The 25424-nt window shown below is 38.3% G+C and overlaps 2 protein-coding genes and 2 pseudogenes across 3 annotated transcripts; all 4 read left to right on the top strand.

The window, feature by feature from the left end:
* The first annotated feature begins 3411 nt into the window (after nt 1-3411).
* On the top strand, nt 3412-4335 carry LOC125282563 (olfactory receptor 4C45-like). Its single transcript, XM_048217597.1, has one exon. It carries the CDS (start codon nt 3415-3417, stop codon nt 4333-4335), a length of 921 nt encoding a protein of 306 aa, XP_048073554.1. The 5' UTR covers nt 3412-3414.
* A 3247-nt stretch (nt 4336-7582) lies between these two features.
* LOC125282596 (olfactory receptor 4C5-like) lies at nt 7583-8473 on the top strand (annotated as a pseudogene).
* A 7064-nt stretch (nt 8474-15537) lies between these two features.
* On the top strand, nt 15538-16772 carry LOC125282511 (olfactory receptor 4C45-like). 2 transcript variants are annotated; one of them, XM_048217445.1, is made up of 3 exons: nt 15538-15552; nt 15738-15745; nt 15857-16772. In XM_048217445.1, the coding sequence occupies exons 1-3, from the start codon at nt 15538-15540 to the stop codon at nt 16770-16772; spliced, it is 939 nt and encodes a 312-aa protein (XP_048073402.1). The 2 variants fall into 2 exon arrangements, with proteins under 2 accessions (XP_048073402.1, XP_048073404.1); XM_048217447.1 differs by lacking the exons at nt 15538-15552; nt 15738-15745 and having other exon boundaries at nt 15849-16772.
* A 5566-nt stretch (nt 16773-22338) lies between these two features.
* LOC125281257 (olfactory receptor 4C5-like) lies at nt 22339-23290 on the top strand (annotated as a pseudogene).
* Nucleotides 23291-25424: the final 2134 nt, after the last annotated feature.

Here is a 25424-nt window from a genome sequence, read left to right as displayed (position 1 = left end):
AGCCTCCTTTCTCTAGTGTTTCTTTTTTTTATAATAATATTTTTTATTATATTATGTTAGTCACAATACAGTACATCCCTGGTTTTTTATGTGAAGTTTGATGACTCATCAGTTGCATACAACACCCAGTGCACCAAGCAACACGTGCCCTTCTTACTACCCATCACCAGCCTATCCCATTCCTCCACCCCCCTCCCCTCTGAAGCCCTCAGTCTGTTCTATCCTCTACTTCTGAATGTCTCTTTTATTATGGTTGGCTCACTATGATTTTATCAACGCCTACCATGTGAAGCACTGTTCTTTATGTAAATCTCCACAATTCCTTCTGTGTGGGATAGAGAGAAAACCTATATTCCCATGAACACACCATGAGGATCTTTCCTCTAGATACACACACCAAAGGAACTTGATAGATCTGTGACTCCTAAATTACCCAATCTTCAGTAGCTGAGAATTCTGCCCTCTGACTCTTCTTTCTCAGCCACTAATAAAAATGTCAGTCTCCCAGACAAACATGGCACATAACCTTGACAACTGGGATTTCCATTTCCAGGACAACCATATTAATTAGAACAATCATGTTTTCAGAGAGAAATCCAATCTCTGAACTCAGACCTATGCCTAAAACCACCCCCTACCCTGTGCCAGGCTCCACAATGTCCAAATGAACAACAAAGCCCTATCAGGAAGCTTTCAAACTTCTCTTACCAAAATGTCACCCTAAACTATAGCCATAGACATGTTTCACCAAAGCCAACTGTATTTCTAAACCCAGCCTCTAGAGATGTTTGTGGGTGCCAATGGGGAGTAAGCAAAAGACTGTGGCTGACGCTTCCAGCAAAGATTCCAACAGGAACAATTACTAATCCTCTGAGGACCTTAGAGGTCAATGCATTACCAAAGTGCAGGCGCTTTGTCAAAGTCTATTTAAATATTTTTCTAAACTCAATGAAGAAAGAATTACAGGATAGTTAAGTAAATGACAGCAGCAAAGCATGTACCAACAAGCTTAAGATTTATATGGGAGACACTGCTCCCAAGCTTAGTGGGTTAAAAGGAGGGCTTAAATCAGGCATCACAAAAATTCTCTCCACACTTCCCATGCACTTGGTAGGAAACATAAATTTGGCAGAACGAATATGAAAAACAATGTGCAAGCAAGTGGATCTGATGCACTTTTCATTTTATAGTCCATACACCAGCTTTTTCTGAAGAATTTTTCCTTGTTTCCATTGTTTTTAATTTAGATTGAGGATACTTCTGAGGTCTGAAAAATATATCTATTTTGAAGATGTCTTTACACTTTCATTGGAGGCCAAGGAAGGGAGTAGAAATTAAATCGTTGACCAACTGAAGTTTCCTAACTAAAACAGCTCATTTTCTGAGTAAGTTCAGACTGGTAATGGGAACCAAGATAAACTAAAATGACCAAGAAGACTGGGGGAGTTGTCTAGAGAGAGAATTCCAGTATCCCGCTTGTTATTCACAGACTGTATTTGCAGCTGTGCGGCTGCGCCTTCAGGGGAAGAAAACAATCACTGGGTAAAATCGAAAACCAGTGGAACCCACATCAACAAGATCCAGGTCAGTAATAACTAAATCTTTTTCCACAAATTTTAACAAATGAACTTATTTTACCCAAATTTCTTCACCAAATATTTTTTTTAGAGATTTTATTTATTTATTTATTTGACAGAGTGATAGACAGCCAGTGAGAGAGGGAACACAAGCCGGGGGAGTGGGAGAGGAAGAAGAGGGCTCCCAGCGGAGGACCCTGATGGGGGGCTCGATCCCATAACGCCAGGATCTGAGCCAAAGGCAGACGCTTAATGAGTGAGCCACCCAGGCGCCCCTCACCAAATAGTTTTTACACCTACATGCTGTGAATTGAAGGTAATCTTTAGCTCTAAAAATGAATTTGAACATGGTCACATAAAATATTCATAGAAAATGTGATCTGTAATGATGCCACACAAGATGCTGTGGACAACTACTGAGGTTACGTCTATAACATTGTGGTTCATGCGTATGCAGAAGTAGACTGCTTCAGTAGGGTTCTACATGGGATTGTTTGAAATTGTTTCCCCTTTTCATGACTTCCATATTGCCACAGTGAAATCAGAATTTGTGGATTAAATCTATTAATGGTGATGAAGCATATATTTGCCACCTATAGCAGCCATGGATAGAGAAGGAAGGACTAAAGACACTGAGCCTTCTGGAAAACAAAAGATATCTTTCCTCACCTTTATGGAAGCTGAAAGGTCATGATGCTGACTTCTGTGTCCAGAAAGTTTGAGGAAAAATATGTAGTTCTGTTTTTTGGCAGGGACTGGAGAGAGGAGAAAAAGAGGGGGAGAAGGAATAGAAAGTCCTATGATCATTTGGAACTTGTACTCACTATTGAAAATCCATGTACAGATCATTCAAAAGAATATATTCTGGGTATATATTCAATTTTTCCCCCAATGTGGACTGAAAAGTTCATGTTCATATTAATTGATTAAACATAACATCAAAGAAAAATTTGTATTAGATAACATTTCTTTCTCAGCAATAGGAAATACAAGGAAACTTTGTGACTCATTTCATTACATTGGTAAAATTTGACTATGACTACAAATATATTCAAGAGCATTATTCTTTATGTGGTGAAAGACCAATTGCACAGAAAATTCATTTGAGAAATACTGAGGACTTTTAAGGGAACTCTGTACCACTTTCATATCTGCATTCAAAGAAGTTGGAAGAGGAATATAATAGCCATGTTGACGCAGATACAACATCCAGGGCTGTTGAGTGAATGTGACTCGAAGATATGTTATAAAGATAGTTCCCTGGCATTCTGAAGGGGAAACACTTCATCCGCAGCTTTTTCTCTCCGTACGTATCTGCATTCATTTCACACAAAGAAATCCCAGCTCAAAGAATACTGCTGGTATAGAAATAGTAAGGATGGCACTTAACTACCTGATATATTTAACTTTTTAAAGAATATTGAGTTACTATATCTATAAATATTCAGGCCAATGGGCAAATATACTACGAAATTATTGTTATTGATGACATTTGTCCCCAAAACAGTGAAAGAAAGCGATCTGTAAAGTTTTAGAGCCAGGGTGTGGAAGACAATCGTAAGTCAATAGTCATAATAAAATGCTTTTATTCTGGGATTGATGACATATTGTCACTATTCAAATTATAGGAATAAGATAATTTAACTTCTTTATATTCCTTTTCATAACTATTTCCACAGTATTAGAAGTGAGTATAAGATATGTGTCCATCAATCCCAGAGGCCAGGACTAAAGAGATACGGAAATTTTAGTGTTGAATTAAAAATACTACTCAGAAATACTGTGATCTCTCCAGGTGGAACATGTGCTCATAACCCAAGCTGACTCCAGGGAAAGGATGAGCAACGTCACAGAATTCATTCTGCTGGGCCTGACCCAGAATCAAGAACTGAGGAAATTCTTATCTGCTGTGTTTCTAATCACCTACTTGATCACACTGGCAGGTAACCTGCTCATCTCAGTCACCATCTTCATCAGCCCAGCCCTGGGTTCTCCCATGTACTTTTTTCTGTCCTACTTGTCCATTACAGATGGTTTCTACTCTTCTTCCATAACACCCAAAATGATCTTTGACTTGATCTCTGACAAGAACACCATCTCCTTCAATGGCTGCATGACTCAGCTCTTTGCTGAACATTTCTTTGGTGGAGTTGAGATCATCTTATTAATTGCCATGGCCTATGACCGCTATGTAGCCATCTGTAAGCCCTTGCATTACATGACCATCATGAGCCGACCTGTCTGTGCTTTCTTGCTGGGAACGGCTGGGATTTTAGGCTTTCTTCATGGAGGGATCCAGGTTTTGTTCTTGGTGCAGTTGCCATTCTGTGGCCCCAATGTCATTGACCATTTTATGTGTGATTTAATACCTCTCCTGGAACTAGCCTGTACAGACACTCACACTTTGGGGCCCCTGATTGCTGCCAACAGTGGGTCACTATGTTTGCTCATTTTCTCTATGCTGCTTGTATCTTACGTTGTCATCCTGTGCTCTCTGAGGACCCATAGCTCTGAAGGGCGTCGCAAAGCCCTGTCTACCTGTGCTTCTCATGTCACTGTTGTCATCTTATTCTTTGTACCTTGCTCATTCCTGTACCTGAGACCCATGACCTCCTTCCGTGCTGACAAAGCTGTGGCTGTGTTTTATACCCTAGTAACTCCCATGTTGAACCCTTTAATCTACACCCTCAGAAATGCAGAAGTGAAAAATGTCATGAAGAAGCTCTGGGGGCAAGTAATGAAAACTGGTGATAAATGAATCTTGAGATTAGAGTATTTATAATAAAATATCTAGTGACAATTTATAGGGATTTATTCCCTTTCTTAATTCATTAAACTTGGGACAGTCAATTATCCTGTCTGGATCAGTTTTCTTCAGGACCACATATATTGTGGGCAGGATCAATGCACCCCTAAAGGTACAGTAGGGATGGTGCCTGGAGCACAGAATAATTTTAGGAGCCCCTGAAATGGATTAATATTTTTAAAATAAGAAGAAAATATGAATACCAGCCATATCCAACTTAGAGTATAGTCATTGTTATAACAATTCATTCATAAAATATAATCATTATTATGTTTTATGGAGAAGGACTCCTGAAGACAAAGGAGCAAGAGGCCATAAAAGTCATGATGTTGTCCTGATTGTGTGTATGAAACAATTCAGGAGCAATATTTTCAACACTCTTTATGCCCAGTGCTACAGCTGGAATGCAGTTTTAATTTAAAAGAGAAGGGGCGCCTGGGTGGCTCAGTTGGTTAAGTGTCTGACTTAGGCTCAGGTTATGATCTCAGGGTCCTGGGATCTATCCCCATGTCAGGCTCCCCAGTCAGCAAGGAGTCTGTTTCTCCCTCTGCTCCTCCTCCTGCTGGTGCTCTCTCTCTCTCTCATATAAATAAATAAAAATCTTATTTAAAAGACAAATAAAAGAGGAAAAGTAATGATATATCCAAAAAATATAGAACAGCAGAGAGTCCTCAGAAAGTACTTCATCCAAATATACATTTTCTTATCCTCCTAAATTTGAAAGGTTAATAGATGTCCCTGCACCACAGAAATAAAAATCTCCTTACTTGTCACATTCCCAAGAAGGGAACATTTCCACACAAAGGTGTTTTTTAAAAATTACATTACCACCATCCCTGTAGTATAAAGTGGTCTACAGAAAGAATTACAAGCACAATTGGTTGATGCAAAAGAAGTATAAGTGATCGAGTCTATAGAGTTAAGGCAGAAAATTTCTGTAGGTAAAAGTCGTGTTTTAGACATGGACAGAGGAAGAGTCTGAACAGCTGGGGCAGGAAATTACCAGTGATGTAAGAACAAGTCTGTGTCACAAAACTGAACAACAATGACCACAGATCTGGATTACAGAAAAGAATTCATAACATGCACATAATTAAATTCTAGGAGAGCTTCAGAAATAGTCAGATGCTTTGAGGTCAGAGATTAAGAGCTCTGGATCACATAGGCTTGATTTCTCATCTTGTTCCTGCATTAATTAGCTTTGTCAATGTAAGCATTTTGCATCATCTCTCCACTGATTCTTTTAATCGGTAAAATTGAAATGGCATTACATACAATCTTAAGTTGTAAGAATTAAATGATTTAGATTGAAAAAATGAATCAGCTAAAAATGAGTGAAATTGCTCAGACATGCTTACAACATTCAGTGATGTCACCAGGAAAGAAATTTTGCCACGGAAAACAGGAGCCCAAGAACACCACTACTAACCATCATTCACTAACCACGAGCACAGGAAGAACAAACATCTGTGCCAACCTTACTTCACTTCAAAATAAGTCACAACAAAAAGTCATCTAGGTAAAAGTAGGGAGAGCATAGAGGTGACTTACTATCTCAGCAAGGAATCTAATGGGACCTGTGAGCAGATCTCTGCACACTAAAAGCTAGCCCACCACCAACTCCCCAGTCTGGGATACAAATGCCCTTAAACATCTCTGCAGTAACAAATGGGAGACCTGGTGGGAGCAACTGTGAGATGTCTGAGCAAAACTAATTTCAAAGCTCACACTAATGATGGATCATTAAATATTCCTAAAAATAATCTTCTTTTGTAATCTGACCATGCTTGGTTCCTTCTAAGCTTATCCCATCATCGGTTATATTTGTGCTCAGTTACTTGTATTTTTGAAATATTAAAAAACTTTTGGATGCATTTATCAAATATAGTATTTTTCTATTGACTGATACATGGGTTTCTGCATTCAACCTTTTTCTGAACATAAATGGTTGCTTCACTAACGTCTTGAATACTTCATTTATTATTCTCTTCATTTATGTTCTTTCTTGATATTATAACAATCAAATATGTCAAGGAAAAGAATAATGATCTATGGGTTTGCTCATCTTTATTCTTCTTTCAAAAATTTGGAGTGTGAAGAAAGAAAGATATGTTTTACCTTTGAGATAAAACTTTGCTCTATGGAATAATGATATTCTTCAATTCCCCTACACCATTTGATATATTTCCTATTTTTATACAGGAGAAAGTTTAGACACAGGAAGACTAAGGTCTGTACACTTCCTTCCATGGCTGCTAAGCAGTGAGAACATAGTGAAGAAAAAGTCTGACTGTAAAAGAACACACTCTGTCCAACAAATTAGGATGCTTTTGTTTCCTCACCTTTAAATAACGTGCTTTCTAAATACATCCAGAGAGTCTCTCCTAGTCTTCCTTAATCTGACTTTTTATATGCAAAATACCCTTGGAAAGTACACATAACAAAATTGTCCAAACAGTGAATTCTAAAGTTTCAAATAAATCTGCAGGATTTTGCATCAAGCTGTTTCTTCCTCTTTAGGATATTCTTCCTTTTACTTATTTGATGATGTTCTTAGACAATTCTGTTTAAATGTGTTGTAAGCTCACAAATCCAAATGCTGGTATATCTTAATGGAACCTCAAATATTCGCTCAGTGTCTTCTGAAACATGACTACATCATTCTTAATTTCAAACTGAATTCACCTGATATTTTAGAGTCACCCAGAAACAAGCTACAAACACCGAGAATAACAACTGCAGCTTAGCCTGAGCAGCAGAGGTGATTAGAGAAGAGACATAGGGCAGTAGCTTCTCATGAATTCAAGCCTCTGATCCTTCTCTCTTTCTGGATTTCCTAGGGTAGAAAATACTATGGCAATTGTTCAGAGAATATCCACCCATGTGAACTTACAGAAAGGGACCTACATACATAACTGTAACTGTGGATATGCATTAGTGTATATGTGAATGTGTGTTTGCATGTGTCTGTGGGTCTGTGTCTCTCAATAAGTAAAGGGACTATGTGTTCATTATATAACTAACAAAAAGACCCATCTTTAAGACTGAGGTCATCTGCTAGGGGTTTCCCTCAGTCTCACAGAAAGCAATCCTGACACAAATGATTTGCTTCATCAAAATTTATCTGACACAATTGCAATCCCTGTACTACTCACAGACACATCAGTTCTCCAGATGCCACAGTGGTTTCATGGAACAAATGAACACCATGACCAAATTCATCCTGCTTGGCCTGACACAGAACCCAGATGTGCAGAAACTCTTGTTCACTGTGTTTGTAGCCACGTACTTTCTCACTGTGGCAGGCAACCCACTCATTGTCATGACAATCACCACCACCAGAGCCCTGGCCTCCCCCATGGATTTCGTTCTGTCTTTCTTGTCCTTTGTAGACACCTGCTGCTCTTCCACCATGGCTCCCAAAATGATATTTGACTTACTCACTGAAAAGAAAACTATCTCCTTCAGTGGGTGCATGACTCAGCTCTTTGCAGAGCATTTCTTTGGAGGAGTTGAGATCATCCTGCTCACGGTGATGGCCTATGACCGCTCCCTGGCCATCTGCAAGCCCCTACGCTACAGGCTCACAATGAACAGGCAAATGTGTGGCCACCTGTTGGCCATGGCCTGGCTGGGGGATTCCTTCATGCTCTGATTCAAATCCTTTTTACTGTCTGCTTGCCCTTCTGTGGCCCCAATGTCATTGACCATTTCCTCTGTGACCTGTTCCCTCTGCTAAAACTCTCCTGCATTGACACTCACATCTTTGGACTTTTTGTTGCTGCCAACAGTGGACTGATGTATCTGCTCATTTTTTCTATTCTTATCACCACCTATGTCCTCATCCTTTACTGCTTAAGAACTCACAGTACTGAAGGACAGCGTAAGGCTCTGTGCACCTGCACTTATCAAGTTACTGTAGTTGTCCTATTCCTTGTATCTTGTATATTCGTGTACCTTCATCCCATGGTCACCTTTTCAATTAGACAAAGCAATGGCTGTGTTTTATACCATGAGAACACCCATGTTAAACCCTTTAATCTACACCCTCAGAATCTCAGAGATGAAAAATGTCATGAGGAAGATCTGAAGCCACAAAGTAATCTTCGGTAATAATTCATGTGACTAGAGAAGGAAAAAAAAACAAACTTTATTCATCTTTTAAAAACAAGAAGGACTAACAGAAAGGATGATGGTCTTGAAGTCCAAATATGAGAGTTTAAGTATATCATGTTCCCTGTGCTTTCTGTAATCATTAATCATTTCCCTTTCATAGCAGTATTTGATTGAATGATGATGACAGTCTCTTCCAATAAGAAACCTCTCTGCATTTTCAAGTTATGAATCAAAGGGACATTGTTAATCAGCATAAATATGTCACACATATACAAAATCTCTGAGTTTACGTATTTAGTGGAACAATTCTCTGCAAAGCTTCCAGTAAAGATTATATAACGAATTGGACAATAAAATATTTCAATGAAAGGCATAGTATCTAAGTATTTAGCTGAAAATGCATAGTTTCAATCACATCTATGTAGTCAAAGTAGATTTATTATGATGAGAAATAAAGATCAACCAGAAATGAATTAGTTTTAAAGAATGAGAGAGAATTAATCCCAAAAAATGCTGCTTTATTGCATGATTCCACGGGCAGCATTTACACTGGATCTGGGCTCTTCCTAGAGTAAATTATGTTCTCTGTCTGAAGCCCAAAAGGGATATAAAATTCTTCCAGGTACAGCCATAGAACAATCTTGCACATGATTCCCAGGCAGAAGATTACTGGTGGAACATTTTTCTGTCAAATACATACTATACAACACTTCACCTCTGAGATAGCTGTTATTATATGGATATCTGCCTTAGCTAATAGGAACAAAAGTATCAAGCACAAAAGAGAGAGTCAATGATAATTGAGTAAGCCAGAATGAAAGAGTATGCATTCAGTTTGAAGGACAAACTTCAGACCAATTGAAAGGCAATGCAATGGGAAGTAATCTGAGATAGAGACAGACTGCCATTCTAAGAGAAAGAACTCAAAGTAAAGGAGATCCAGATCTGACCCAGGACAAAAGTTCTCCAAAAGAAAGAAAGAAAATCTTGAAAGCATATCAATACCAAAAATCAACAAAGTAAAAAGGAAGACAGTAAGAAAGGAAAAGGGGAACAGAAGAACTACAAGACACACAGAAAACAAAATGGCAAGACTAAGTCTTTGCCCATAAATAATTATTTTGTATGTAAATGGGTTAATCTCCCCAGTCAAAAGACATACAGTGAGTACATGGATTTCTTTAAATCCCACTCTATGTTGTCTGCAAAGACTCACTTAAGCTTTAAGAGGACAAACTGTCTCAAAGTGAAGTGATGAAAAAAAGATATTCCATGTGAATGGCAACTAAAGTCTGGCAGGGACTATACTTATGTCACACAAAATAGACTCTAAAACAAAACTGTCACAAATAAGGTTTTTATATAATGATAAAAGGGTCAGTTTCCCAGGAAGATATAAGACTCATAAATACTTATGCACCCAACATGAGAATATCTGAATATATCAAGCAAATATTAACAGATCTAAGGGCAGAAATAGACAACAACACAATAATAGTAAGAGACTTCAATACTCCACTGTCAGTGATGCATAGAACATATAGACAGAAAATCAGGAAGAACACAATGGATGTGAACAACACTGTTAACCAAACGGACCTAATAGACATATACTAAATATTCCATCCAATAAACGGGGAATATACATTCTTCCCAAGTGCATGTGGAAAACTTGGCAGGACAGATCATATGTTAGGTCACAAAAAAGTCTTGAAAAACTTAGGAAGATAAAAATCATACAAGGTATTTTTTCTAAACACAATGAAGTGAAACTAGAAAGCAATAGCAGAAGAAAAACTGGAAAACTCACAAATATGTGGAAATTAAACAACACGTTATTGTATGACCGATGGGTCAAAGAAGAAATCAAAAGGGGACTTAGAAATATTTCAAAACCAACAAAAATTTAAAACTATACACCAAACCCTGGGGCATACAGCAAAAGGAATGCAAAGAGGGAAATTTACAACAATGAACACCTGCATTTTAAAAGAAGTTCTCAAATAAATAACCTAACAGAATCCCTCAAGAAATGAGAAATAGAAGAACTAAGCCCAAGTTAGCAGAGGAAGGAATACTTAAGATTATACTAGAAATAAATGGAAAGTAGAAAAACAATAGAAAATGATCAATGCAACTGAGTAGTTTTTTTTTTTAAGTAAAACAAAATTGACAAACTAACTACACTGAGAAAAAATTCAAATAGAGGCAACTGGATGGCTCATTCGATAAGTGTCTGACTCAGGTTCAGCTCAGGTCATGATCTCAGTGTGATGAGATTGAGCCCCATGTCTGGCTCCACACTGGGCATGGAGCCTGTGTAAGATTTTCTCCCTTTCCCCCTCTCCCTTTGCTCCACCCCGCCACCACTCCTGCTCTCACTCTCTCTTAAAAAAAAAAAATCAAACAAATACGGTCAGAAATGAAAGAGCAGGGGCGCCTGGGTGGCACAGCGGTTGAGCGTCTGCCTTCAGCTCAGGGCGTGATCCCAGCGTTATGGGATCAAGCCCCACATCAGGCTCCTCCGCTATGAGCCTGCTTCTTCCTCTCCCACTCCCCCTGCTTGTGTTCCCTCTCTCGCTGGCTGTCTATCTCTGTCAAATAAATAAATAAAATCTTTAAAAAAAAAGAAATGAAAGAGCAGACATTAAAATTCATGCCACAGAAATAAAACGATTATAAGAGACTACTACAAATAATTATACATTTATAATTTGGAAAACCTGGAGAAGTACATAAATTCCTAGGAACATAAAATATACCAAATCTGAACCAGGAAGAAATAGATAATCTAAACAGACAATAATGAACAAGGAAATTAAAACCATAATCAGAAACGTCCCAAGAAAGAAAAGCCCAAGACCCAGGGCTTCACTGGTGAAATCTACAAACAACATTTAAAGAAGAATAAATGCCAATCCTTCTCAAACACTTTTAAAAATGTAAAAAGGAAAAAAACAGCTCTAAATTTGTTTTATAAGGCCAGAATTGTTCTCTTACCAAAGCCAAAGATACCACCATAAAAGAAATATGCAAGCCAACACCCCTGATTTACATAAAGGCAAAAATATTAAACAAAGTACTAGTAAACTGAATTCAAAACCATATTAAAAGGATCATATACTACAACCAAGTGGGATTTAACTCTGGAATGAAAGGATGATTCAACATGCAACAATCAATCAATAGCATACACCACATTAACAGAATGAGGGATAAAAATCACATGATCATGTGGAAAAAGCATCTGATAAAATCAAACCCCTTTCATTATTAAACTCTCAACAAACCAAGAATAAAAAGAAATTATCTCAACATAATAAAGGTCATATATGACAATCCCAAACATCATATTTACCAAGTGAACACCTTCTTTATTCAACAAGTGAATAACTAAAAGACTTTCCTCTAACACTAGGAAAAAAAAAAAAAATCCCCTCTCACGATTTCTATTCAACATGGTATTGAAAGTCTTACCCAGAGCAACTGGGCAAGAAAAAGAAATGAGTCATCCAAATTGCAAGGAAGAAGTAAACTTCTTTCTACTCAGGTGACTTGACCTTCTATGTAAGAAACCCTAAATATTCCATACACACACACACACACACACACACACACAGGCACACTCAAAATATATTAGAACTAATCAACAAACTCGGTAAAATCACAGGATATGAAATCAATACACTAAAATCAGTTATGTTTCTTGAAACTAAGAATGAATTATCCAGAGGGGCGGAGTTAAGATGGCAGAAGAGTAGGGGTCCCCTTTTTCAGCTGGTCCCCTGAGTCAAGCTGGATATCTACCAGACCATCCTGAAAACCCACGGAATCAGCCTGAGACGCAGGAAGATACATCTGGATCTCTACGCTCATGCTCTCTAAATAAATAAATAATCTTTTTTAAAAATAGGGGTGGGGGGGACAAACTGTCAGTAAGCAAAATTGTCAACTGTACAGGAGAGAGCTCAAGGTACTGTTTGCTTCCCTTTCTGGTTCTAGATTTCAGGAGTGTTCCCTTTGGTATTAAAGGTAATGGTGATTTCTTTAAGGTGAATTTTGGCAGCATTTCAGCTTGCTCTTTGACATCTCAGAAGCTAGGGGAGAGAAGTTTGTAGTGGAGCCTCCTTTCTATAGTGTTTCTGTCCTCTGCTTCTGGATGTCTCTTTTATTATGGTTGGCTCACTATGATTTTATCACTGCCTACCATGTGAAGCACTGCTCTTTATGTAAATCTCCACAATTCCTTCTGTGTGGGATAGAGAGAAAAGCTATATTCCCATGAACACACCATGAGCATCCTTCCTCTAGATACACACACGAAAGGAACTTGATAGATCTAGGACTCATAAATTACCCAATCTTCAGTAGCTGAGAATTCTGCCCTCTGAGTCTCCTTTCTCAGCCACTAATAAAAATGTCAGTCTCCCAGACAAACATGGCACATAACCTTGACAACTGGGATTTCCATTTCCAGGACAACCATTTTAGTTAGAACAATCTCGTTTTCAGAGAGAAATCCATTCTCTGAACTCGGACCTATGCCTAAAACCACCCCCTACCCTGTGCCAGGCTCCACAATGTCAAAATGAACAACAAAGCCCTATCAGGAAGCATTCCAACGTCTCTTACCAAAATTTCACCCTAAACTATAGTCATAGACATTTTTCACCAAAGCACAACTGTATTTCTAAATCTGGCCTCTAATGATGTTTATGGGGACCAAGGGGGAGTAAGCAAAAGACTGTTGCTGACACTTCCAGCAAAGATTCCAACAGGACCAATTACTAATCCTCTGAGGACCTTAGAGGTCAATGCATTACCAAAGTGCAGGCACTCTGTCAAAGTCTATTTAAATATTTCTCTAGAGTCTATGAAGAAAGAATTACAGAATAGTTAAGTAAATGACAGCAGCAAAGCACATACCAAGATTTATATGGGAGACACTGCTCCCAAGCGTAGTGAGTTAAAAGGAGGGCTTAAATCAGGCATCACAAAAATTCTCTCCACACTTCCCATGCACTTGGTAGGAAACATAAATTTGGCAGAATGGATATGAAAAACAATGTGCAAGCAAGTGGATCTGATGCACTTTTCATTTTATAGTCCATACACCAGCTTTTTCTGAAGAATTTTCCCTTGTTTCCATTGTTTTTAATTTAGATTGAGGATACTTCTGAGGTCTGAAAAATGTATCTATTTTGAAGATGTCTTTACACTTTCATTGGAGGCCAAGGAAGAGAGTAGAAATTAAATCGTTGACCAACTGAAGTTTTCTAACTAAAACAGCTTATTTTCTGATTAAGTTCAGACTGGTAATGGGAACCAAGATAAACTAAAATGACCAAGAAGACTGGGAGAGTTGTCTAGAGAGAGAATTCCAGTGTCCCGCTTGTTATTCACAGACTATATTTGCAGCTGTGCGGCTATGCCTTCAGGGGAAGAAAACAATCACTAGGTAAAATCGAAAACCAGTGGAACCCACATCAACAAGATCCAGGTCAGTAATAACTAAATCTTTTTCCACAAATTTTAACAGATGAAATTATTGTACCCAAATTGTCTTCACCAAATAGTTTTTACACCTACATGCTGTGAATTGAAGGTAATCTTTAGCTCTAAAAATGAATTTGAACATGGTCACATAAAATATCCATATAAAATATGATCTGTAATGATGCCACACAAGATGCTGTGGACAACTACTGAGGTTACGTCTATAACATTGTGGTCCACGCGTATGCAGGAGTAGACTGCTTCAGTAGGGTTCTACATGGGATTGTTTGAAATTGTTTCCCCTTTTCATGACTTCCATGTGCCACAGTGAAGTCAGAATTTGTGGATTAAATCTACTAAGGATGATGAAGCACACAGTTGCCACCTAGAGCAGCCATGGATAGAGAAGGAAGGACTAAAGACACTGAGCTTTCTGGAAAACAAAATATCTTTCCTCACCTTTATGGAAGCTGAAAGGTCATGATGCTGACTTCTGTGTCCAGAAAGTTTGAGGAAAAATATGTAGTTCTGTTTTTTGGCAGGGATTGGAGAAAGGAGAAAAAGAGGGGGAGAAGGAATAGAAAGTCCTATGATCATTTGGAACTTGTACTCACTATTGAAAAATCCATGTACAGATCATTCAAAAAAAGAATATATTCTGGTATATATTCAATTTTTCCCCCATTGTGGACTGAAAGTTCATGTTCATATTAATTGATTAAACATAACATCAAAGAAAAATTTGTATTATCTTAGATAACATTTCTTTCTCAACAACAGGAAATTCAAGGAAACTTAGTGACTTATTTCATTCCATTTGTAAAATTTGACTATGACTACAAATCTATTCAAGAGCATTATTCTATATGTGGTGAAATACCAATTGCACAGAAAATTCATTTGAGAAATACTGAGGACTTTTAAGGGAACTCTGTACCACTTTCATATCTGCCCTCAAAGAAGTTGGAAGAGGAAGTATATAATAGCCATGTTGAGGCAGATACAACATCCAGGGCTGTTGAGTGAATGTGGCTCGAAGATATGTTATAAAGATAGTTCCCTGGCATTCTGAAGGGGAAACACTGCATCTGCACCTTTTTCTCTCTGTACATATCTGCATTCATTTCACACAAAGGAATCCCAGCTCAAAGAATACTGCTGGTATAGAAATAGTAAGGATGGCACTTAACTACCTGATATATTTAACTTTTTAAAGAATATTGAGTTACTATATCTATAAATATTCAGGCCAATGGGCAAATATACTTCAAAATTATTGTTATTGATGACATTTGTCCCCAAAACAGTGAAAGAAAGCGATCTGTAAGGTTTTGGAGCCAGGGTTTGGATGTCAATCATAAGTCAACAGTCATAATAAAATGTTGTTTTTATTCTGCTGTTTGTGACATAACTGTTGCTATTCAAATTATATGAATAAGATAATTCAACTTTTTTATATTTCTTTTTAAAAATATTTCCACAATATTAGAGGTGAGTTGAAGGTATGTTTCCATCAATCCCAGAGGCCAGGACTAAAGAGAGATGGAAAATTTTAGTGTTTTTTTTTTAAGATTTTATTTATTTATTTGACAGAGATAAGAGACAGCCAGCGAGAGAGGGAACACAAGCAGGGGGAGTGGGAGAGGAAGAAGCAGGCTCCCAGCGGAGGAGCCTGATGTGGGGCTCGATCCCAGAACGCCGGGATCATGCCCTGAGCCGAAGGCACACGCTTAACGACTGAGCCACCCAGGTGTCCCAAGAAAATTTTAGTGTTGAATTGAAAATACTACTCAGGAATTCTGTGATCTCTCCAGGTGGAACATGTGCTCATAACCCAAGCTGACTCCAGGGAAAGGATGAGCAATGTGACAGAATTCATTCTGCTGGGCCTGACTCAGAATCCAGAACTGCAGAAAGTCTTATCTGCTGTGTTTCTAATCACCTACTTGATCACACTGGCCGGTAACCTGCTCATCTCTGTCACCGTCTTCATCAGCCCAGCTCTGGGTTCTCCCATGTACTTTTTTCTGTCGTATTTGTCCATTACAGATGGTTTCTACTCTTCTTCCATAACACCCAAAATGATCTTTGACTTGATCTCTGACAAGAACACCATATCCTTCAATGGCTGCATGACTCAGCTCTTTGCTGAACATTTCTTTGGTGGAGTTGAGGTCATCTTATTAGTTGTCATGGCCTATGACCGCTGTGTAGCTATCTGTAAGCCTTTGCATTACATGACCATCATGAGCCCAACTGTCTGTGCTTTCTTGCTGGGAACGGCTGGGATTATAGGCTTTCTTCATGGAGGGATCCAGGTTTTGTTCTTGGTGCAGTTGCCATTCTGTGGCCCCAACGTCATTGACCATTTTATGTGTGACTTAATACCTCTCCTGGAACTAGCCTGTACAGACACTCATACTTTGGGGCCCCTGATCGCTGCCAACAGCGGGTCACTATGTTTGCTCATTTTCTCTATGCTGCTTGTATCTTACGTTGTCATCCTGTGCTCTCTGAGGACCCACAGCTCTGAAGGGCGTCGCAAAGCCCTGTCTACCTGTGCTTCTCATGTCACTGTTGTCATCTTATTCTTTGCACCTTGCTCATTCCTGTACCTGAGACCCATAGCCTCCTTCCCTGCTGACAAAGCTGTGGCTGTGTTTTATACCCTAGTAACTCCCATGTTGAACCCTTTAATCTACACCCTCAGAAATGCAGAAGTGAAAAATGTCATGAAGAAACTCTGGGGGCAAATGATGAAAACTGGTGATAAATGAATCTTGGGATTAGAGTATTTATAATAAAAATATCTAGTGATAATATAGAGAGATTTATTCCCCTTCTGAATTCATTAAACTTGGGACAGTCAATTATCCCGGCTGGATCAGTTTTCTTCAGGACCACATATATTGTGGGCAGGGTCAATGTACCCTAAAGGTACAGTAGGCATGGTGCCTAGAGCACAGAATAATTTTAGGAGCCCCTGAAATGGATTAATATTTTTAAAATAAGAAGAAAATATGAATATCAGCCATATCCAACTTAGAGTATAGTCATTATTATAACAATTCATTCATAAAATATAATCATTATTATGTTTTATGGAGAAGGACTCCTGAAGACAAAGGAGCAAGAGGACACAAAAGTCATGATGTTGCCCTGATTGTGTGTATGAAACAATTCAGGAGCAATATTTTCAACACTCTTCAACCAGTACTATAGCTAGAATGTAGTTTTAATTTAAAAGAGAAGGGCCGCCTGGGTGGCTCAGTTGGTTAAGTGTCTGGCTTAGGCTCAGGTTATGATCTCAGGGTCCTGGGATCTATCCCCCATGTCAGGCTCCCCACTCAGCAAGGAGTCTGTTTCTCCCTCTGCTCCTCCTCCTGCTTGTGTACTCTCACTCTCTCTCTCTCTCTCATATAAATAAGTAAAAATCTTATTTAAAAGACAAATAAAAGAGGAAAAGTAATGATACATGCAAAAAAGTATAGAACACCAGAGAGTCCTGAGAAAAGACCTTCATCCAAATGTATTTTTTCTTATCCTCCTAAATTTGAGAGGTTAGTAGATGTTCCTGCACCACAGACATAAAAATCTCCTTACTTGTCACATTCCCAAGTCGAGAACATTTCAACACAAAGGTACTTTTTAAAAATTACATTACCACCATTCCCTGTAGTATAAAGTGGTCTACAGAAAGAATTAGAGGCAGAATTGGCTGATGCAAAAGAAATATAAGTGATAAAGTCTATAGAGTTAAGGCAGAAAATCTTTGTATGTTAAAGTCGTGTTTTAGACGTGGACAGAGGAAGAGTTTGAACAGCTGGGGCAGGAAATAACCAGTGATGTAAGAACAAGTCTGTGTCACAAAACTAAACAACAATTACCACGGATCTGGATTACAGAAAAGAATTCATAACATGCACATAATGAAATTCTAGGAGAGCTTCAGAAATAGTCAGATGCTTTGAAGTCAGAGATTAAGAGCTCTGGATCACATAGGCTTGATTTCTCATCTTGTTCCTGCATTAATTAGCTTTGTCAATGTAAGCATTTTGCATCATCTCTCCACTGATTCTTTTAATCGGTAAAATTGAAATGGCATTACATACAATCTTAAGTTGTAAGAATTAAATGATTTAGATTGAAAAAATGAATCAGCTAAAAATTAGTGAAATTGCTCAGACATGCTTACAACATTCAGTGATGTCACCAGGAAAGAAATTTTGCCACGGACAACAGGAGCCCAAGAACACCACTACTAACCATCATTCACTAGCCACAAGCACAGGAAGAACAAACATCTGTGCCAACCTCACTTCACTTCAAAATAGGTCATAACAAAAGTCATCTAGGTAAAAGTAGAGAGAGCATAGAGGTGAGTTACTATCTCAGCAAGGAATCTAATGGGACCTGTGGGCAGATCTCTGCACACTAAAAGCTAGCCCACCACCAACTCCCCAGTCTGGGATACAAATGCCCTTAAACATCTCTGCAGTAACAAATGGGAGACCTGGTTGGAGCAACTCTGAGATGTCTGAGCAAAACTAATTTCAAAGCTCACACTAATGATGGATTCCCTTCTGGTGCTCTCAAAGGAGGAGAAGGGAGAGCCCAGTGCCAGAGAGCAACAGACCAATCTCTGTACAGAGCTTGGGATTCCTCAGGAAGTGCTCAGAAGCTCATCTTCATAAGGTGATTTCACAAGCAGGCATTCGAATATCCTGTGATGCTGATATTTCTCATGCTCTCAGGACTTTATAGCAGGATAGGTCACACACTCTATGAAGACCTTTTAAAAATAAATACTTTGCCAAAACAAACAAGCCAACAGACTCTTACGTAAGAGAACAAACTTGTGGTTGGTAGAGGTGGTTGTGTGGGGAAAGGTGAAAAAGCTAAATGGGATTGAAAGGTTCAAACTTCATTAAGAAATAAATAAGTCAAGAGGATGAAAAGTACGGCATAAGGAATATAATCAATAATGCTGTAATACTGTTGTATGGTGACAGATGGCTGACTACACTTATCCTGGTGAGCACTGAATAATGTGTAGAACTGCTGAATCACTATGTTGTACAGCTGAAACTAACGTAACACTGTATGTCATGTACACTTCAATAATAAATTCTAAAAAATAGATGTTTTGCCATAATTTCCTGAGTGACCATCTTTTCAATATATGCAAGCAACAGTATATCTAAGATATCAAACTTATCTTTTAAAGATCTAGTGCAGTTCCCAAGAAAGATGGGATGAAATAGGATAATGTAAAAATAAGGATGACAATGTCCATGATGCTGATGTTGACAGCCAAATTTGTTGAGCAATTTCTGTGAACAATGTCTTGACCTACCCACTCAGTTACATGCTTTGGAGGCAGTAATTTTGGTCTTTATTTCTTTCATTAATTTAAGTCTCAAACAGTGGAACATACCTCTGTTTAAAATGTTGTGAAATGGTGAAGATAAGAAAATGTGGAATGGCATCATTATTGATCTCCTTTTGCTACTAACACTAAAAATACTTCTAGTTGAGACATCAACTATAAAGGTTTCGCAAGTTTGCATATTTGAAAGGACTCACAAGAACCCACAAAGCATAGCCAGAGAAAGCATTATTTAAAGACCAACAATACTGAGAAATAAGAAACAAAGTACAGGCAAGACTGTAGGTCCAAGAGGTGTCCAAATAACCTCCCAAGAGTCCTTGTTCACACAGACAATCAAGCTTCATCTGAAGCTGAACCAGGACCAGCATGAGGTAAGTCTTGGCTTCAGGAGAGCTCAAGGCAGAAGTTTGCAATGAGGTGATTATGTCCCTCCGGTTAAGCCAGCTATGAAAATAAATGCCATCAGTAAAAAAAAAAAAAAAAATCTCTTGGGTATTTGGGGATGTTGAAAAACACATTAAAATCCCTGCAGTCGTATCCCACTCAAGAGTGAAAGCCAAACATAACCACAGATAAGAACAGACTCTCCTGTTGCATAGTATATCTCTTTCATACACAGTTCAAACTGTGACTCTTGGTGAAGACAAAATCACTCATAATCATTCCTTCTCCTATATATTTTGTACCACTTATAGAACAGGAAAAAGTAGATAACTTCCAAAATGCTAATAAATTGTATAAAAAATAAGAAAACGGCATTTTCTTAAAGAAGCATTTCAGTTAACCAAATATTCCATCATAACCTTGTTAAAAAAAGCATGCAAAAGTTAGAGAACTATTTTGTCTCCTCCCACTACTGAAATTCAAATTTTATGAAAAGTAGAAATATGTTGACTTAAGGTAACAATTACTAATTGTTAACTCATTTTAGTTCCTCCTCTACCAATCAGATTTCATTGGATGAACATCATGGGAGATGTTAATTCAACTTCCTAATACATGTGATCGTCAGTGTCAGTATTATATTTTGTTGAAATCAAATTAATCCTACCAGTTACACCAGTATTAAACCAAATAACAGTTGCATTATTATTGAGTGACTGGCTCCCTTTCTAGCAGCAATTCCTTCTTCCTATTGAATTAATTTTTATTCAGACCCTTCATTTGATATAACCCTGGGTTTCCCTCATCTTCCGGTCATCCAAGACCCCTGAGGCAGACTGCATTGGCAGTCCATTGACTACAAGCCTCAGAAAAGCCATGCTGTATCACTATAGTTACCATCCAGTTCTGGTACCACAAGTAACACCACTCTTAACTCAACAACATGGAGTGCATTTATATTTTCTCTTCAATTAATCAGCCTCTATGCAGCAACTTTCCAGACTGAGTGATGGCTCTCCACACTGGAGCCACCATCTGTACACCAAACTGCTTGTTAGACATGCTCCAAAAACTGATCAGAGGGAAGGACCTGTTCAGCTGTGAGTGCAGGTGACTCCTCAGGAGGATCTAACAGGGGGCTCAAAGGCAAGGCAGCCACTTGTTCATGTATGTATTGGGTTCTTTTATTCTTTAAATATTCCTTAAAAGTAATCTTCTTTTGTAATCTGACCATGCTTGGTTCCTTCTACGCTTATCCCATCATCAGTTATATTTGGGCTCAGTTATTTGTATTTTTGAAATATTAAAAAACTTTTGAATGCATTTATCAAATATAGTATTTTTCTATTGACTGATACACAGGTTTCTGCATTCAACCTTTTTTCTGAATATAAATGGTTGTTACACGAACGTCTTCAATACTTCATTTATTTTCTCTTCATCTATGTTCTTTCTTAATATAACAATCAAATATTTCAAGGAAAAGAATAATGATCTGTGGGTTTTCTCATCTTTATCAAGAATTTGGAGTGTGAAGAAAGCTATGTTTTACCTTTGGGATAAAACTTTGCTCTATGGAATAATTCAATTTCCCTACACTATTTGACATATTGCCTATTTTTATACAGGAGAAAGTTTAGACACAGGAAGACTAAGGTCTGTACACATCCTTCCATGGCTGCTAAGCAGTGAGAACACAGTGAAGAAAAAGTCTGACTGTAAAGAACACACTCTGTCCAACTAATTAGGATGCTTTTGTTTCCTCACCTTTAAATAACGTGCTTTCTAAATACATCCAGAGAGTCTCTCCTAGTCTTCCTTAATCTGACTTTTTATATGCAAAATACCCTTGGAAAGTACACATAACAAAATTGTCCAAACAGTGAATTCTAAAGTTTCAAGTAAATCTGCAGGATTTTGCATCAAGCTGTTTCCTCCTCTTTGGGATATTCTTCCTTTTTCTTGTTTGATGCTCTTAGACAATTCTGTTTAAATGTGTTGTAAGCTCACAAATCCAAATGCTGGTGTATCTTAACGGAGCCTCAAACATTCGCTCAGTGTCTTCTGAAATATGACTCCATCATTCCTAATTTCAAACTGAATTCACCTGATGTTTTAGAGTCACCCAGAAACAAGGTACAAACACCGAGAATAACAACTGCAGCTTAGCCTCAGCAGCAGAGGTGACTAGAGAAGAGACATAGGGCAGTAGCTTCTCATGAATTCAAGCCTCTGCTCCTCCTCTGATCCTCGTCTCATTCTGGGTTTCCTAGGGTAGAAAATACTATGGCAGTTGTTCAGAGAATATCCATCCATGTGCAATTACAAAAAGGGACCTACATTCGTAACTGTATTTGTGTGTATGCATGAGTGTATGTGTGAATGTGTGTGTGCATGTGTCTGTGGGTCTGTGTCTCTCAGAGGGAAAAGAGACTATGTGCTCATTATGTAACTAGTAATATGTCCCGACATTAAGTCTGAGCTCATCTGCTTGGGGTTTCCATCAGTCTCACAGAAAAGAATCCTGACACAAATGATTTGCTTCATCAAAATTTATCTGACACAATTGCAAACCCTGTGCTATTCACAGACACATCAATTATCCAGATGTGAAAGTGGACTCACAGAACAAATAAACAACGTGACTGAATTCATCCTGCTTGGCCTGACGCAGAACCCAGATGTGCAGAAACTCTTGTTCCTTGTGCTTTCGGTCATCTACTTTCTCACTGTACCTGGCAACCTACTCATTATCATGACAATCAACAACCACAGAGCCCTGGGCTTTCCCTTGTATTTCTTTCTGTCCTTCTTCTCCTTCCTAGACACCTGCTGCTCTTCCACCATGGCTCCCAAAATGATATTTGACTTACTCACTGAAAAGAAAACTATCTCCTTCAGTGGGTGCATGACTCAGCTCTTTGCAGAGCATTTCTTTGGGGGAGTTGAGATCATCCTGCTCACGGTGATGGCCTATGACCGCTCCCTGGTCATCTGCAAGCCCCTACGCTACAGGCTCACAATGAACAGGCAAATGTGTGGCCACCTGGTGGCCATGGCCTGGGCTGGGGGATTCCTTCATGCTCTGATTCAAATCCTTTTTACTGTCTGCTTGCCCTTCTGTGGCCCCAATGTCATTGACCATCTGTGCCCTTTTTCCTCTGCTAAAACTCTCTTGCACTGACACTCACATCTCTGGACTTTTTGCTGCCGCAAATAGTGGGCTGATGTGTCTGCTCATTTTTTCTATTCTCATCACCACCTATGTCCTCATCCTTTACTCCCAAAGAACTCAAAGTACTGAAGGATAGTGTAAGGCTCTGTCCACCTGTGCCTCCCATGTTACTGTAGTTGTCCTATTGTTTGTATCTTGTATGTTCATGTACCTTTGATCCATGGTCACCTTCCCCATTAGACAAAGCAGTGGCTGTGTTTTATACTATGATAACACCCATGTTAAACCCTTTAATCTACACCCTCAGAACCACAGAGATGAAAAATGTCATGAGGAAGTTCTGAAGCCACAGAGTAATCTTGGGTATAATTCACGTGACCAGAAAAGAAAAAATAAATAAACTTTATTCATCTTTTAAGAACAAGTAGGACTAATAGAAAGGATGATGGTCTTGAAGTCCAAATATGAGAGTTTAAGTGTATTATGCTCCCTGTGCTTTCTGTAATCTTTAATCGTTCCCCTTTCATAGCAATATTTGATTAAGTGATGATGATGTTCTCTTTCAATAAGAACCCTCTCTGCATTTTCAAGTTATGGATCAAAAGGACATTGTTAATCAGCATAAAAATGTCACACATATAGAAAATCTCTGAGTTTGTGTATTCAGTGGAACAATTCTCTGTAAAGCTTCCAGTAAAGATTATATAACCAATTAGACAATAAAATATTTCAATGAAAGGCATAATGTCTAAGTATTTAGCTGAAAATGCATAGTTTCAATCACATCTATATAGTCAAAGTAGATTTATTATGATGAGAAATAAAGATCAACCAGAAATGAATTAGTTTTAAAGAATGAGCGAGAACTCATCCCAAAATTAATGCTGCTTTGTTGCACAATTCCACGAGCACCATTTACACTGGAATCTGGGCTCTTCCTAGAGTAAATTATGTTCTCTGCCTAAAACCCAAAAGGGATATAAAATTCTTCCAGGTACAGCCATAGAACAATCTTGCACATGATTCCCAGGCAGAAGATTACTGGTGGAACATTTTTCTGTCAAATACATACTATACACCACTTCACCTCTGAAGTAGCTGTTATTATTTGGATATCTGGCTTAGCTAATAGGAACAAAAGTATCAAGCACAAAAGAGAGAGTCAATGATAATTGAGTAAGCCGGAATGAAAGAGTACGCATTCAAATTTGAAGGACAAACTTCAGACTAATTGAAAGGTAATGCAATGGGAAGTAATCTGAGATATACACAGACTGCCATTCTAAGAGAAAGAACTCAAAGAAAAGGAGATCCCGATCTGACCCAGGACAAAAGTTCTCCCAAAAGAGAGAAAATCATGAAAGCATATCAATACCAAAAATCACCAAGACACAAAGGAAGGTGGTAAGAAAGGAAAGGAGGGACAGAAGAACTACGGGACACACAGAGCACAAAATGGCGGGACTTACCTATAAATAATTCCTTTATATGGAAATGGGTTAAACTCAACAGTCAAAAGACATACAGTGACTCCATGGATTTTTTTAAATCCCACTCAATGCTGTCTGAAACAGACTCACTTAAGCTTTAAGAGCACACATTGTCTCAAAGTGAAGTGATGAAAAAAAGATATTCCATGTGAACAGCGACTGAAGTAGGGCAGGGACTATACTTGTGTCACAGAAAGTAGACTCTAAAACAAAAACTGTCACAAATAAGGACTTTATATAATAGTAAAAGCATCAGTTTTTACCATTTTACCAGGAAGATAAAATAATTATAAATATGTAATCACCCAACCAACATCAGAATACCTAAATATATCAAGCAAATGTTAACAGACATAAGGGTAGAAATAGACAACAAAACAATAATAGTAAGAGACTTCAATGCTCCATTTTCAATGATGGATACGGCATATAGACAGAAAATCAATAAGAATCCAATAGACAGGGGCGCCTGGGTGGCACAGCGGTTAAGCGTCTGCCTTCGGCTCAGGGCGTGATCCCAGCGTTATGGGATCGAGCCCCACATCAGGCTCCTCTGCTATGAGCCTGCTTCTTCCTCTCCCACTCCCCCTGCTTGTGTTCCCTCTTTGCTGGCTGTCTCTATCTCTGTCGAATAAATAAATAAAATCTTTAAAAAAAAAAAAAAAGAATCCAATGGACAACACTATTTATGGAAAGGACCTAACAGACATATATAAAACATCCCGTCGAAAAATTGTGGAATATACATTCTTCTCAGGTGCACATGGAAGATGATGCAGCATAGATCATGTGTTAGGTCACAAAACAAGTCTTGAAAAACTTAAGAGATTGAAACCATACAATGTATCTTTTCTAAACACAACGAAGTGAAACAAAATCAATAGCAGATGGAAAACTAGAAAATTCACAAATACACTGAAATTAAACAACACATTAGTGTACAACCCATGGGTCAAAGAAGAAATCAAAAGGAGAATTAAAGACATGT

The sequence above is a fragment of the Ursus arctos genome, unplaced genomic scaffold (genome assembly GCF_023065955.2).
Source record: "Ursus arctos isolate Adak ecotype North America unplaced genomic scaffold, UrsArc2.0 scaffold_23, whole genome shotgun sequence".
NCBI lineage: Eukaryota > Metazoa > Chordata > Mammalia > Carnivora > Ursidae > Ursus > Ursus arctos.
This window is presented reverse-complemented; position numbering and strand designations above follow the sequence as displayed.